The sequence below is a fragment of the Leptosomus discolor genome, chromosome 6, assembly GCF_034619465.1.
Source record: "Leptosomus discolor isolate bLepDis1 chromosome 6, bLepDis1.hap2, whole genome shotgun sequence".
In the NCBI taxonomy this organism is placed as follows: domain Eukaryota; kingdom Metazoa; phylum Chordata; class Aves; order Leptosomiformes; family Leptosomidae; genus Leptosomus; species Leptosomus discolor.
The window spans coordinates 19,631,182-19,644,990 of NC_141396.1; the positions used below are offsets into that span (position 1 = coordinate 19,631,182).

Below are 13,809 nucleotides of genomic sequence, written 5' to 3' on the forward strand. Positions count from 1 at the left end.
GCTATCCTCAACCTCCCACACTGTTAACACTTGACACGAGATTTGCTCTATACTAAGGACTTACACTACAGGACTCTGCCAAGACCTCCAGTCACTTACAATTTCTGTTCGTTGCTCCACGTTACGTTCTCTGTCCTCTGCAAATTTTCTCATTTCTCTGTTGCGATGGCTCTCAGCTTCTTTTACTTGACCTAGGAGTCCCATTTTTTCCTCCAGCCATTTCTTTCTATCAGTTTGATATTTTGCCTCATTTTCCTATTTTAATGAAACCGGAAATAAAACCAGAGGTAGAAATTAAGCCGAAAAAAGAAGAAGTCTTAAAATCCAGATTACCATTAAACACACTCATTTCTAAAAGACAACAGAAATACTAGTATGGTTTTAATCCAGTGTATTCCCAAATGCAAGTATTACATTCTCATTTGTTCTTCTCCATTGAAAAAATTAACAATTTTTAGCACTTCTTATTCAGACTGGCACATTTTCACAGAATAGAATTTTTTTTCCTCTAAAAGTCCTCTAAGTCAGTCACAAACACTATTGACATTACACAGAAAGTAATGGTAAAGAGACCCTTTTAACTTACAAATTCCCAATCTTTTATACTGCCTTACAGGACATGTTAGAAAACTTCTACCCCAAGACTGAAAGGCAATGAATGCAGTACAATTGGAATGGTAGGCAGAGATAGCGCGTACCTAAGAATACCAATCCACAGCAACTTTGCCTCCTCCTCTATCACAATCAAAACTCCTGTCAGACATTCTCCCACATAAGACAGAAGGCATCGGAACAGCTCTTGGAAAAAAATTCTACTTCCTCCTCCACAGAGAATTAGACATAAGTCCTCAGCCTAACAGGAATAGCTTACAGGTCATAGAGCAAGCACAAGATCTTGAAAGAGTTTGATTTATTTCCCTAAGCAACTGACAGGAAAGAGGTTCAGACAGCTCTCAGGAGTTGAATTAGTTAAGACAACTGTAAGAGAGGCCCAGCTACAGAAGCACTGTCCATGATAGCATAATGTAGTAGAGTGCACTCTGTTATGGGGCATCAGTCATGTCATATATTACAAAGACACGACATTCAGACTTTGCTGCACTGAAGCACACTGCAGTTTTTAGAGGAGGTTTCCTTTACCAGTGTAACAACTTGCCACAGCATGCCCTAGCTCTTGTCAGTGACATGACAAAATTTAGACTCCTAAATGAAATTAACAGCTTTAAACCTATGAACTATGTCTCCATATTTTACCTTCAGTTCTTTTCGTAGCTTTATTAATTCCTCGTTTTCATTTATGTTTTTCTCCTCATTTTTGCTCATCTTTTCCTGCCAGTCACTATCGCTCTGGTTATTCAGCTCTCTATATTTCTGCTTCCATGCTTCCAGTTCTAGTCAGCACACAAAATAAGGTTACATAATATATATCTTCAAATGCATATTTGACCACATTCACATCCTTCTACTAAAGTTACTTGCATTTATCAGCTATGACCACAAAGGGACAACAGAAGTCTTTAGAATTGTTAGAAGTTTGTTATGCACTACTTAAAATTAATGCCTAAGTAACAGTCAACAAATAAAACCAGAAGTTTAAAGCAGCTATCAAAATACATCCAAACCAATTTTGCTTCTTTGTTCTCTTTCCATGGAGAGATTACCCCAAACTAATCTGTTGTTCTCTTCCAATTTGGCTTCAAGCACTTGATCTTGTTCAATCTGAGTCTGTTCTTGTTCTTCTAATGTCACCCGCATATCTTCAATTATTTTTTCCTTTGCACACAGATCTGAAGATTTGAAAATAAATTTACAGATGAGCCCTCTTCTAGTTCCCACCGTTCTCTCCCAAAGTGCCTTCACTACAACTAGTTTCCCCTATTTCCTGAGTTCAAAAGATGTATTAGAAAGAAATAGAGCATCTCTACTGAACTATCCAAATTAAAATTTTTTAAGTGATTGTCACCAACTTGATTTAGATGAGCATTCCGGTGTTAATATTAGTCAGACTATAGCTTGTATTATATGAAAAACTAACCATTATTCAACTGCTGAACGTTTATCAAACCTGCAGAAACTGTTATTGCGCTAGTTTGTGTTTCAGAGTGCGATTTTTTTTTTAAATGGCCAACTAAAATGGCAAATAAATACCAACATTTAATAAGTTAACACCAATACAGCAAATCCACACTTTCTCTGGGACTTAGGTTTCTTATTCTGAGACTTTTTCTTTGCTTTCAAATATCCTGCTAATAATGATTCAATAAAAATTAGTTCCAGACAGTAACATTTTAATGTCCAGGTTGGAGTTTCTCAGTATTTTAAAATATAAATATACAAGAATCTACACATTAGTTAACAACATGGTAACTCATTGTGTTGCCATTCCACACCCAAAAAATCGGAACAGTAATGCATTTTTCTGACCTTTATGTGTTTTCTCATACTGTTTGGAGATTTCTTCCAGCTTCTCACTATTCAACTGCTCCTAAATATCACATTGAAAGCAAGTTAAAGAAAATGCATTGAAAGAAAGAAACAAATACACATGCTAGAAATGAGTAGCTTTTAATTCTGAGCTTTAATAAGTAATGAATAAAGTATTTAAGACAAACAGTCCAGAATAAATAAGTTTTTCATATAGTGTAAAGGAGCAATCAAGCTGATAAAAAAGCTTAGAGGAAGACATTAATACTAACATATCTAAGTGTCACTAATCAGAATCAGGGTATCTGCATGTATTAAGTATGTGTTTACTAGGCAGATTACTCTATTTAAAAGAATCTGACAGTGTCCTGCAGGGAGTTCTTTAAACATCTTTCATTCATCCATTAAAACTAGTTGCAGCTGGCTACTCTTATTCTTACATCAATTTCTGCAAGCTTTCTCCTATTGCTTAGTAAACTTGCCTCATTAATGGATTAGTTAAAAAATTCAGAGCAAGTATAATTTTTAAAAATTAAATACCTTTTTAAGGTGCAGGATTGTGCGCTCTTTGAACTCTAATTCTTCACTAAACTGTTTTTTAATTTTCTGAAGTTCATTAACTTTGTTCCTCAGGGATTTCTTCTCATATTGCATTGTACACACCTATAACAATGCACAGACAGCAAGCAAAGCTAACATTTAGCTATAAGCCTTTCACAGTCTCTGTAAGTCATCTAATTAACCAAATACTTTGAGTCAAATTTTTGCAAGCATCTTGGCTAAATTTCAGGAGTTGGAAGTGAACTAGGCTGTACATCCTTCCTAGGGAAGGATTTTCACCATGGAGTATTAAATTTGAAAGGGGAAAAAACCAAAAAAAAACCAACGCAAAACCAAAACCACCCACCAGGAAAGAGCCTAATCAAACTACAAATTCAGTTGTCCTTTAAAAAAATATTGTCATCTTATGTCTTTTGATATGTGATTCCATCCACTCCTTGCTGCTTCTCAAACAGAGGATTATACGCTGAGTGTTGAGTAGGAAGAGGGCCTTAAAATGTTGGGCTGCTGGGGAAGACATCAATAATTTTCTAAGGCTTAACTTACAAGCCCGAACTCTTGCAGTAGTCTTTTGGATTTTAAGTTCTTGTGATATCTCATGAGGTTCTAAGAAATCCTACTGCTTGATAACTAAATACTAACGTAATCACAGAATGTTAGGGGTTGGAAGGGATGTCAAAAGATCTAGTCCAACCCCCCTGCCAGAACAGGACCACCTAGAGCAGATCACACAGGAATGCATCCAGGCGGGGTTTGAACGTCTCCAGTGAAGGAGACTCCACAACCTCCCTGAGCAGCCTGTTCCAGTGCTCTGTCAACAACTAACATTAGTAAAATATTATTCCATTTTTTCATTTCTTCTCCCCAACCTTAATAGAAAACATAGCTCAGATTTAAAAGAGAAAAATCTCTTTAGTTAGTGCTTTCCTTTTCTGATTAATCCGTATTTTCCTACCAGAGATCAACATTTTCCACAAGTCTGAAGGCTGAGGCTTTGAAGTCGCCACAAATAACAATATAAAGCTTCTGTTGTTATAAAGATGATAAAGTCCTTCTCCATAACCAGATTAGCTATAATTTTCACAAACCTTTTTCAAGTGTATTAATAAAATTTACTTCCCCCCTTCTTCAATATCTGTACTAATCTGTGTTTTGACACCTGACATTATCTCTACCTTACAGCTTCAATGGTAATTTAACTTAAGATTTGCTGTCACTCTAAATGTATCACTAAAAATAGCCTTACAACGAATCACTTCTAACATCCGCAAGTTTGAGATTTGTGAAAACACATTTTAATAACAGAATCCCAAACAAACTTGCAGAAGAAACATTTGGCGTATTGTTACCAACCTCTTTTTGTACTTGCTGAATTTGTTTCTTGACATCAGAAAATTTCTCTTTCAAATCTGTATATTCTACCTCCTTCCTCTGCAAATCTTTTTTCAAACTCTGTACAAGCGCAGAACTCTCAGAAAGATCTTTACGTAGCCTTGTGTTAGAGATCAAGAGACATAAATAACATTAGTATTTACATCTCCAAGAAACAGCTTTTACACATTAACTCAGGCTCTTTGCTGGTTTTATTCATTTAGAGAATCTCAGATCTATCAGATCAATGACAAGCTTTATAATTTTACTTTTAGATTTCAGCTTATTACGTGATCCTGAAGCAACAAAATGCTCAGATTCACTACTGAACACTACAATTTTTTCATTTTTAAGCACAGTAGAGCAACCTTTATCATAAAGTATCCTTACAAGGTAATAAAACGTTAACATCAAGTAAGTTTAAACTTGATATCTACATCCCAGACCTTGTAAGGATCAAAATAAATAAAAATCAAAAGAAAATAGAAAAACAAAGTTAACATCGCAACAAGTACTGCTGTTAAAGTGCTACAAAGTAATTAAGAAGTTTGATGGATTTTTAAATGCTCATATTTATTTTAAAACGTTTACAGTAAAAATCCAAGATGTCTTACTGTAAAACTGATTAATAGAAGGATCTTTAGATTCTATAGTTTACAATACAAAACAAGGCCTCAAAAGGAAAACCTTTAAAAGTTTTACAACATGCACAGGGTCGGGGATCCCCAGACCTTCATGCTAATTGTACTTTAGAATATATGCAGGTACCCACAGATATGGCACTAAACAAACCCTAGTCAGAAGAAGGGCTACATAGCATCTTCAAGCAATTTTTACATGATTGCACTTGTTACCATATAGCAAATATAACCTGAGATACATTTCACCTCTTATTTCTTAAAGATTTAAAAAGTAGACGGGACTGGGGGAAGTTCTATCCACCTAGACCCATTATTCCTTCAAGTTCTTATAGTAGACTCTGTTCACCTAGAACAGCTACTACCAAAACCAGCTGTTTACTGCGTAATCCCTAGGCTGTTTCTTTCTTTCTTTCTTGTTTTCCTTTTTACTATTCAGCCCTTTCGAAAAAAAAAGCATTACCTGCTTTTATACAAGTTACAGAGTATAACATTGAACTATATGTCATTTCCTCCAGAAAGGGTACGCAACATAAAACTATTTAAAACCCCCAAACAATTCTTCATTTCCTTGCATGCTCTTATTTTTCCCCCACAATAGTTCCACGTGACTTAGAACTACGTTTTGGAAAGAAAATACAAATGGGTAAGGAATACATAGCCAGAAGAACATGCAAATATAAGATTCAAGTAGTATATTAAAACTTCTTTAAGAAGTAGTTTGGTTAATGAAGGTGATAAACATACAAATGTGTCATGTCAAGAAGAGCTTACATTCCCAGAACATAGTTTTGAGTCTATTCTCAAAGGGCTATCAGTTCTCATTATTTACTTACAATTCTATAGATTCTATTTGCTTATCCTCATTTTTCTCCTTTTCCTGAAGAGAGTGTTTCATGTTCTCCAAGCTGCTCATCAACTGCACAACTTCCTCCTTCAGATTTGCTTCTTGATCACTTAATTCTTTCTTTTTTTTGTCTGAATTGGCGCATTTCTCCTGCAGAGCTACCGTTTTACTTTCCAGATTTAAAATAATAGCTTCTTTTTCTTTAAGTATTTCTTCTAACTTTGTTATGCTATCATCTTTAGCTCTATAAGTCTCCAAGAGGCATTCAAGCTCTTTTATTTTTCCCTTGTATTCTTTATCCATTATATTTCGTTTGGCACCTTCTACTTCGTTATTTAGCTGAATAATCTTTTCTTCTTGTTGCCTGTTTATAGTTTTCTGTTTGGCCAATTCAGAAACAATCTCCTGATAGTCAGCTCGACATTGCTGGAGTTCTTCACTCAAGCCAGAAGCCCTTTCCTCAGAAGCAGAGAGCTCAAGATACAGGTTTGTTATCTGCCCACTTAACTCTTCTTTTTTGCTCTTTTCTCTTCTGCATTGTTCTTCAAGTGCAGCTAGCTGACCTTCCAAAGTTTCAGTTCTTTCCTTGAGTGCTAGTATTTCTGCATAGCTCTCAGAAGTATTTGTCTTCACATATTCAGTTCTCTTTTGCTCTACAGAGTCATCTTCCCAACTCTTCTTATGTCCTAAAAAGAAAACCATCCAAACACCTCAGGTTGATTAAAATCAATAATACGAGTCACTAGCAATACCAAACAGCAATTACTAAATGGAAAATGGTCACCATCTCAAAGCCACATCCCCTTATCACATGGCATTTTGAAGTCTTGAAGTAATTAAAGCCCTCTCAACGCAGTAGGTCCCTCTTAGGCTTCTAGGCACAGTTTGCAGCAAGAAGCGTTCAGAAGCCTTAAAGAACACTTTGCCATGGCTCTATTCCAGCCTTCTACTCTGCACCACTAGTAGAAAAATCTAGATAGGTATTACTACATACTAGTAAAACTATGAGCTAGACAAAAGTTATATTTTCTACCTTCACTAGTTCAACAATCCCTTTAATACAGCCAGCAATCACCTACTCTACATTTAAAAGAGCAATGGTATTGTATACTTTTCTGAGAAGTTTCATTCATACTCAATATCCCTTTAAAAATGAAGCTAAAAATCCAGCACAAGTTTTTCACTTAGTGTTTGGGACCTTCCTTTTTTTTTTTCAACTGGTTTCAAAACTAGATGTAACTATTTATGCCCACACCTAATATGTTGCATGTAAAGTGCTCCCAGAAAAATGTACAATGTTCTATAACAGCCTCAAATTCCCATAAATATTTTAATTATTAAGACTGTTTTTTCCCTAAGTAATTCTAACTAAAAACCACATGCATTTCACCACCTTCAAAATAGACTCAGCTGTATTTCACACAAGCATTTCAGAATTTAACTGTGTCCACCTAGTAGCATGCATGCTATGTTTTAGTATTTTCAAAAAAAAAAAAAAATCAAGCCTAACTCTCTCTAAGAATTAAGTCATCACAACTACATACTCCAGGGGGATACTATGGATTCCTGTAAACACTACAACTACAGTAAGGTAGAATTTGACAGCCATCTCACTTTGGGAGCATTAAGCAGATGGCTACATGCATACTGCATGGAAACATCCTCTGAACAGATCCAACAAGTCTTATAGAGCCAGTAACTTTGAGTCCCTAACAAAAAGTCACACTGAAGCTTTATCAATAGTGTTTTCCACCCCAATTCATGTTTTGGTTTTTGATTATTGTTAAAGTTATCAAATTCCACAAGACTTTCTTCCTGCTTTTCTGTACCTTTTCTTTTCTGTTCTATTAGACATCTCAAGTGCTCCTGCTAGGTCAGACAAAACAGCAGTTTTACTTTAGCCTGTAATACCATGCTTCTAAATCCTACAAGATTAAAAATTTTGGACTAGGAGATTGTTTTCTCTGAAAGCTCAGTTGTGTAGTCCCAAGAAAACATATCAGACAAAATACTACACCTTCCTCAGTGGACATGAATTTTACATACTTTACTAAAAGGGAGAGGTGCTGAGGTGTCATATTTTGTGGTCTGAGGTGGCAAGATGAAAAAAGTAGCAGAGCTTAGCCCAACAGCTACAGCGAGAAGGGTATGATCATTCACAAGAGGATTTAGAAGTGATCCAGATGCTTTGTACTGACAAGGACAATCACGCAGCAAAGTGGGATACATATTAGTGCAAGAAGATACCTGATACTCAGTGCAGAAGTTTTTTATGTAGGAAGTACTAAGAGAAAGCCCCACCCCAAAATATGGGAGGCAAGTCCTAGGGAAAAGTACAAAAACCTGAACTTTGAGACAAGATAACCTATCTTCTCCCAAAATAAACTTTTATCATAGGCCACTAGCATATCTAAGTTCCATGAGAAAGCCATCACAGTGTAGCTGTGCATACTGTTCTATTGGGCCAAGTACATTTAACAGGAATGGTTAAATGTAAGCATATACAAGAATAAATTTAATCATTATGGAGCATGTAACTACTCAGTTTTTAAATCAGATCTTGTGTTCTTGTCACATATTGTGTTGAGAATTGCCACCCACAAAAGAAACATATTTAACATGACCAAATAGCCTGCTCTGAGAAAAGTCTCAGTACTGACATTCATTAGCACTGTTAGTTATTGACTTTAATCTCTTGTTCAAGAAGAGCTAATGCTTTTCTATTTTTTTGTTTAAATGAGCTTCAGTCATGAGATTAACAAACCTACTACTATCTAGTATATCAAAGAGTCTATATCAGCTTCACTTCCCACCCCCTTCATGTAACGTTTATATAGGTGGCACCACCAAAGAGTCATTCTAGGATCCAACATTCGTCCCAACCAAAGATGGTAGAGATGTGTCTGGGACAGAGACAGAAGCTTCTCTTAAGACAGACTTCAAATAACACTTATTTGTACTTGTTCAAGTATTATTTGAACAAATTGTACAAACAACAGAAACACCCTACTCCAGATCACAGACCATGGGTTGACCTAGCCTAATATTTTACCTCCTTTTGCTACTGCTGCCAGGCTCAGCCACTTACTACAGACCTTTCCTGACTAAGAACAATTGGCAATGTTGAAGGAATGAGACAATATATCCCTGCTTAACCTTTTCAGTATTTATGTATGAACCTGTTGATTGTTAGTTTGTCTAATGGCTCCTGGAATCTGAGAATTATCTGCCTCTCCCAGCTTCTAAGGCAGCAAATATTAGAAGTTCACTGTCCACTGGATGAAGTGCTTTGTTCCATAAACTTAAGCTGATCTTCTACTAGATTGAGTGTTCCCTTGTTCTTCCAATGAAGAACGGGATGAATGACAGTCCAGCATTCAGTCTATTCACCATTTGTATCCTCAGTTTTCTGTGATCATGTGAATTTGACAAGTCCCTTCTAGCATGTTTTATTTCTCTTCTTGGAGATACATGTTTTCCATTTCTCATTTTTAATCTTATTTCTCTTTTTCTATCCCATCGTCATCCAAACACCATCTAGAAGGTTTTCTAACTTGCATCTTTTCTGCAGGAGGAAGGCAAGAAAGTAAGGGACAAAGAGGGAAGACCTTTCATTTTCCTTTTGCATATGCCTTCCATCATTCCATGAGAAACTGAAGCCCAGCTGTGTCCCAAGGTCAAATTAATTAGAGGCAGGTAGATTTTAAAAATCCTTTTTTGCACAAGTGAGACCCATGTAGCTCAATCTCACTGATTAATAGACTTCAATGAGATGGATGACATCAGTAGTTGTGTCCTTTTAAGTTTCACACCTATCATTGAACATCTTCAACTACAGCTAGTTTATTCACCTCATTCTAAGACTGGTAAACTCACAGATAAAGCAAGGAAAGCAAAAAGATTGGAAGTGCAAACAAGCGCTGCACAAAATATGCCATCTGTGGACTTTACATAATTTTACTTCCATTCAAGTGGAAAGCTTTCCTTCTTTGCCAGCACTGTCATCTTGACCAGAGGTGGTGTGTTCAGAGCATGCATACCAAAAGAAAAAACCAAGTTTCACAGAGCATATTGTATGACTAAATCATTAAGTCATTGACATCTTTGGTACTTGCTTAGACAATTTTAAAAAACTTGAGCAGGAGATGCTACTTTCCCAGAAGCCCAGCAACAGCAAGTTTAATACAGAAACAACTGTTGAGAAATTGCTTAACAGCTACAACTGAGTCTGCAAGTAATTAACAGACAAGAAAAAGCAGCAGGAAGGAAAGATTCTAAAAACTTATTTTAAGCATTTAAGTATAGGACCTTCTGCAAAACAGATTATATTTACAGAACAGTTACTTCCATTTATAGTCTAACATAGTAGATTTTCTCCTCATAATATAACACTTCACAACTTTTTGCTTTTGTTCTGGAATAGTAATCAGGTTTTTTTTGAAGACCCTCTGTTGAGTGACAGTAGAAATTGTACCTTTCTTTGTAGGTGGCTCTTCTTCCACAGTAGGCTTATTTTCAAAGCAACGTTTTCTTCCCACTTCCAATGCAGTTTCCCCACAATCCTTGAATTGGCTGCTTTCAATCACTTTGTCAGAGTCCTTTTTTGTCAATTTTCTTTTAATGATAGCTACAGTGCTGTCCTGTGTTAAAGTAAGATCAGTTATTTTGAAGCTTTACAAAGTGAGAACTTAAAAGGCTTAGTAATCTTACCCATGCAAATATTTTTACAAAACTATCTGGGAACATGTACAGGGGCTGTCAGAGGAACAAGTCAGTTACAGGTCAATTACGTAAACCACAAGCAGGTACACCTTCAGACACTAGTGAGCACAATGTTTCACACTGCACACAAAGTGAACAAGAGACTAGGAAAGTACAAAATGCAAAACTTGCATGTAAAAGCAGCTTTTTTACTACCTGAAAAAAAAGTTTCCAGGGTCAAAGAGTTGATGACATTCCTGATTTGTTCAAAGTACAAAATGGTCAGCTCTACAAGTTCATAACTTTCTTGTCACTGTTGGGAGTTTTAACCACCTTCAGCAAAGCCACAGATTTTTATCATGACAGATCTAACACAATTTAAAAGCCCAGTCAGTTCTGTCATAACATGCTTTAGACTACGTATTTGACTAAGGATAAAGTTTCTTTACTTGTAAGATGACACAAGTGGCAAGCCATGCTGGTTGCCAAGGACCAATTGCTCTTCTTTAAGTACTTCTAAAACAAAACAAAAAAAATCTATAGAACAGACTTGAGGTTTGTGGTCATGTTTTAAGTTTCATGCCACACAGTCTCATAGAAATACTGAACAGAGTTGGGGCCTTGCTCTTCGAGGGAGTAGTGATAGGAAGCAGCCATCACAACTCTTATTACTCTCAGAGCTTTCATACTCCTGAAAAGCTGAGTTGCTGTGGGGCAGAGAGAGGGAAAAGAAGATTAAGTAGGGTCAACACCTTAAAGTTACAGTGAAAGAGAGAAATGGATCAGAGTGTGACTTAGTTTCATTTAAAATGCCCTCAGAACTACTTCAGGTTACTCGACATGAACTTAACTACATGTTTTGTTTTGTTTTTTAAGCCTGTACACATTCAGCCAAGCTAGTCTTCCAGCATTCAGTAGCTAGTAGTAGACTAGCCAGTTGCAAGTTTTATTAATCGCATCAAAAGCGGAGATACCCTGGCCATCCACTCTTAGTTCAAACTCTGCTCAATATATTCATGTGATTGTTCTTCCTCTGAAAGTGTGTGCACATGGTGGTGGTGGGTGGAATACGCTGATTTTTGTTGCAAATTTACACAATCACTGTCCTCCTCACATTAACTTCTATCATCAATTAAATTTTACCTTTTGCTGCAGCAAAACCTCCTTTCCTTCCTCTTCCATTCAGGAAGAAAAAAAAGTGACACAGTGACATAATCCCTCTGTTCCCACTGCTTAAGTCCTCCCAGTTTGAGAGGGTTTTTTTTTGGTTTGGGTTTTTTTTTGTTTGGTTGTGGGTTTTTTTTTTTTTTTTAGTGGCTCTTCCTAGACTCATCTACAGTCCTCCAATAACAACTCCAGATCACTGCTTCCGAAAGGCGTTTTTTTTTGTTTGTTTTGTTTTTTGGTGGTTTTTTTTTTGTTTTTGTTTTTTTTTTTTTTTTTTTTTACACACCCATGCTCACTTTTTGCTCTAACTTTAGTTTCAATGCCAACTTCACCTGCCACCATTTCAAGCAAGTAGCAATTACTTCTGGAAAACTCAGTTTTCCAAAATAGTTAAGTCCATTATAAGCACATGTTTATACTTTTCTGTATAAAGAAAATTGAGATGTCTAAGACTCACATAGTCTTTTATGGTTTCTTCTAAACGGGATATCAGATCTTGCAGGCTCACAATGACATCATCTTTTTGCTCCACAATGTCCATTAGTTCTTGAATCCTTTTGTTTTGTGTATTCATTTTCTTGGAAACAAAAGAATAGTAGTTCAGTCAGTGTCAAATTGTTGAACTATATCATGCATTTAGAAGCAAGATCAATTAAGCTAAACTTGATACAAAAAAAGCTAGAAACATACTATAACAGCATTTTAAGCTACTGGAGTTTTATATTAAAGCAAGTAATTTGCACAAGTTTTTCCTTAAGAGTTACCTCAGTTGCTTCTTTAAGCTGCTCAGCAGACTCGTCCAATTTAAACATCTGCATTTCAAAGTCTGTTACAGGAGAAAAAAAAAAGCCTGCATCAAATACGCAGCCATTATATAGTTTACTCAGTAATTGATTTTTCCAGATCATCTGGTACCTCAGTGGCTTTTTAATAGATTGACTGATTTTCATGTTGACTTCTACTTACAGGACACACTTCAAAAGTTGTTTAGGGTGCTATTTGAATAGGAGACTAAAATACACATGTCAAGAGACTCCTGCTGAAATCTTATTATGGCATATTGGTACTTTTTCCTCTACGAATATTCCACATACCTGAAAACACTGCACCAGCAAGATGTAAAGAAGTGCAGGGATTATGATATAACCATGAAATCAAGAATCAATAATGTTGACATTTTACCCCACAATTCAGAAGTCTGCAATTTCCAGTTTTAAGTTCTGTCTTAAAAATGAAATAATCAAGGCCGGAAGAATTGTTCAACCCGAACATACACAAAACAATTGGTTACTACCTCTATACATACGATTTGGTTCCAAAATCCGACTCAAATGGATTATTATTTTTATTTTACAGTAGTCAGTTTCTTTTTTCTGTCTTTCACATCACACAGCTCACCTTTGGTTTTCTGTGTTAGCTTTTCTTGAGTTTTGATTAGTTCACTGCTTTTCTTGGTCAGCTCTTCTTTGGTCTTTGCAAGTTCAGTGGTAGTTTTGCCCAGTTGTTTTTCGAGCCAACCTATAGCTTCCTGTGGGTCCTCTAGGGACACAATGTATCTGTGTGTTTCTTCTGCGTGCTTTTTGATAGCCATGACATCATTCTGCAAAGAATCAATAATGCCCTCAAAATCAATAATGCCTGGCCCCATGTCATTTTCTTCATCCTGAAAGATAATTTATATCCATTTAAAAATAGCAAGTAATTCCACAATAGCCATTATTTAAGTTTATAATGGTCATAAGTAGAGTTAATTCTTGCTTCAAAGCCATTTTGTGCATTCCTACACAATTTAATTGCCAGTTTGTCTACCTTCACACACAAGCCTCCAGTATCAACTAATAGCTACTTCATTTTTATAGCATTTAATGACCCACCATCACATTCTCTTTTATATCACCACAAAATCATCCCCTCCAAATTTAATATAACAGCTAGGGTTTTTTACCTGAAGAGAACATTGAATGAACATAGCAAGTGAACAGCTTTAGAAGGAATACATCTGAAATTTTCATATATTAGAAAAAGCGTGAGGTGAAATAAGTTTGTGGTAACTTGTCAAATTAAGTTGTACTCAAAACATTGACTTTACATCTCTCCTCT

The 13,809-nt window shown here is 36.0% G+C and overlaps 1 protein-coding gene across 1 annotated transcript in view; it reads right to left on the bottom strand.

The window, feature by feature from the left end:
- KIF20B (kinesin family member 20B) overlaps window positions 1–13,809 on the bottom strand; it is a 39,694-nt gene that overhangs the window by 11,714 nt on the left and 14,171 nt on the right. The window contains exons 15-25 of the mRNA XM_086466539.1: window positions 13,108–13,372; window positions 12,474–12,535; window positions 12,167–12,286; window positions 10,316–10,481; window positions 5,831–6,527; window positions 4,339–4,477; window positions 2,965–3,087; window positions 2,425–2,485; window positions 1,662–1,787; window positions 1,255–1,391; window positions 100–255 (exon numbers count right to left, since the gene is read on the bottom strand). Coding sequence (XP_086322665.1) covers window positions 100–255; window positions 1,255–1,391; window positions 1,662–1,787; window positions 2,425–2,485; window positions 2,965–3,087; window positions 4,339–4,477; window positions 5,831–6,527; window positions 10,316–10,481; window positions 12,167–12,286; window positions 12,474–12,535; window positions 13,108–13,372 — 2,052 coding nt within the window. The remainder of the gene's footprint in view (window positions 1–99; window positions 256–1,254; window positions 1,392–1,661; window positions 1,788–2,424; window positions 2,486–2,964; window positions 3,088–4,338; window positions 4,478–5,830; window positions 6,528–10,315; window positions 10,482–12,166; window positions 12,287–12,473; window positions 12,536–13,107; window positions 13,373–13,809) is intronic.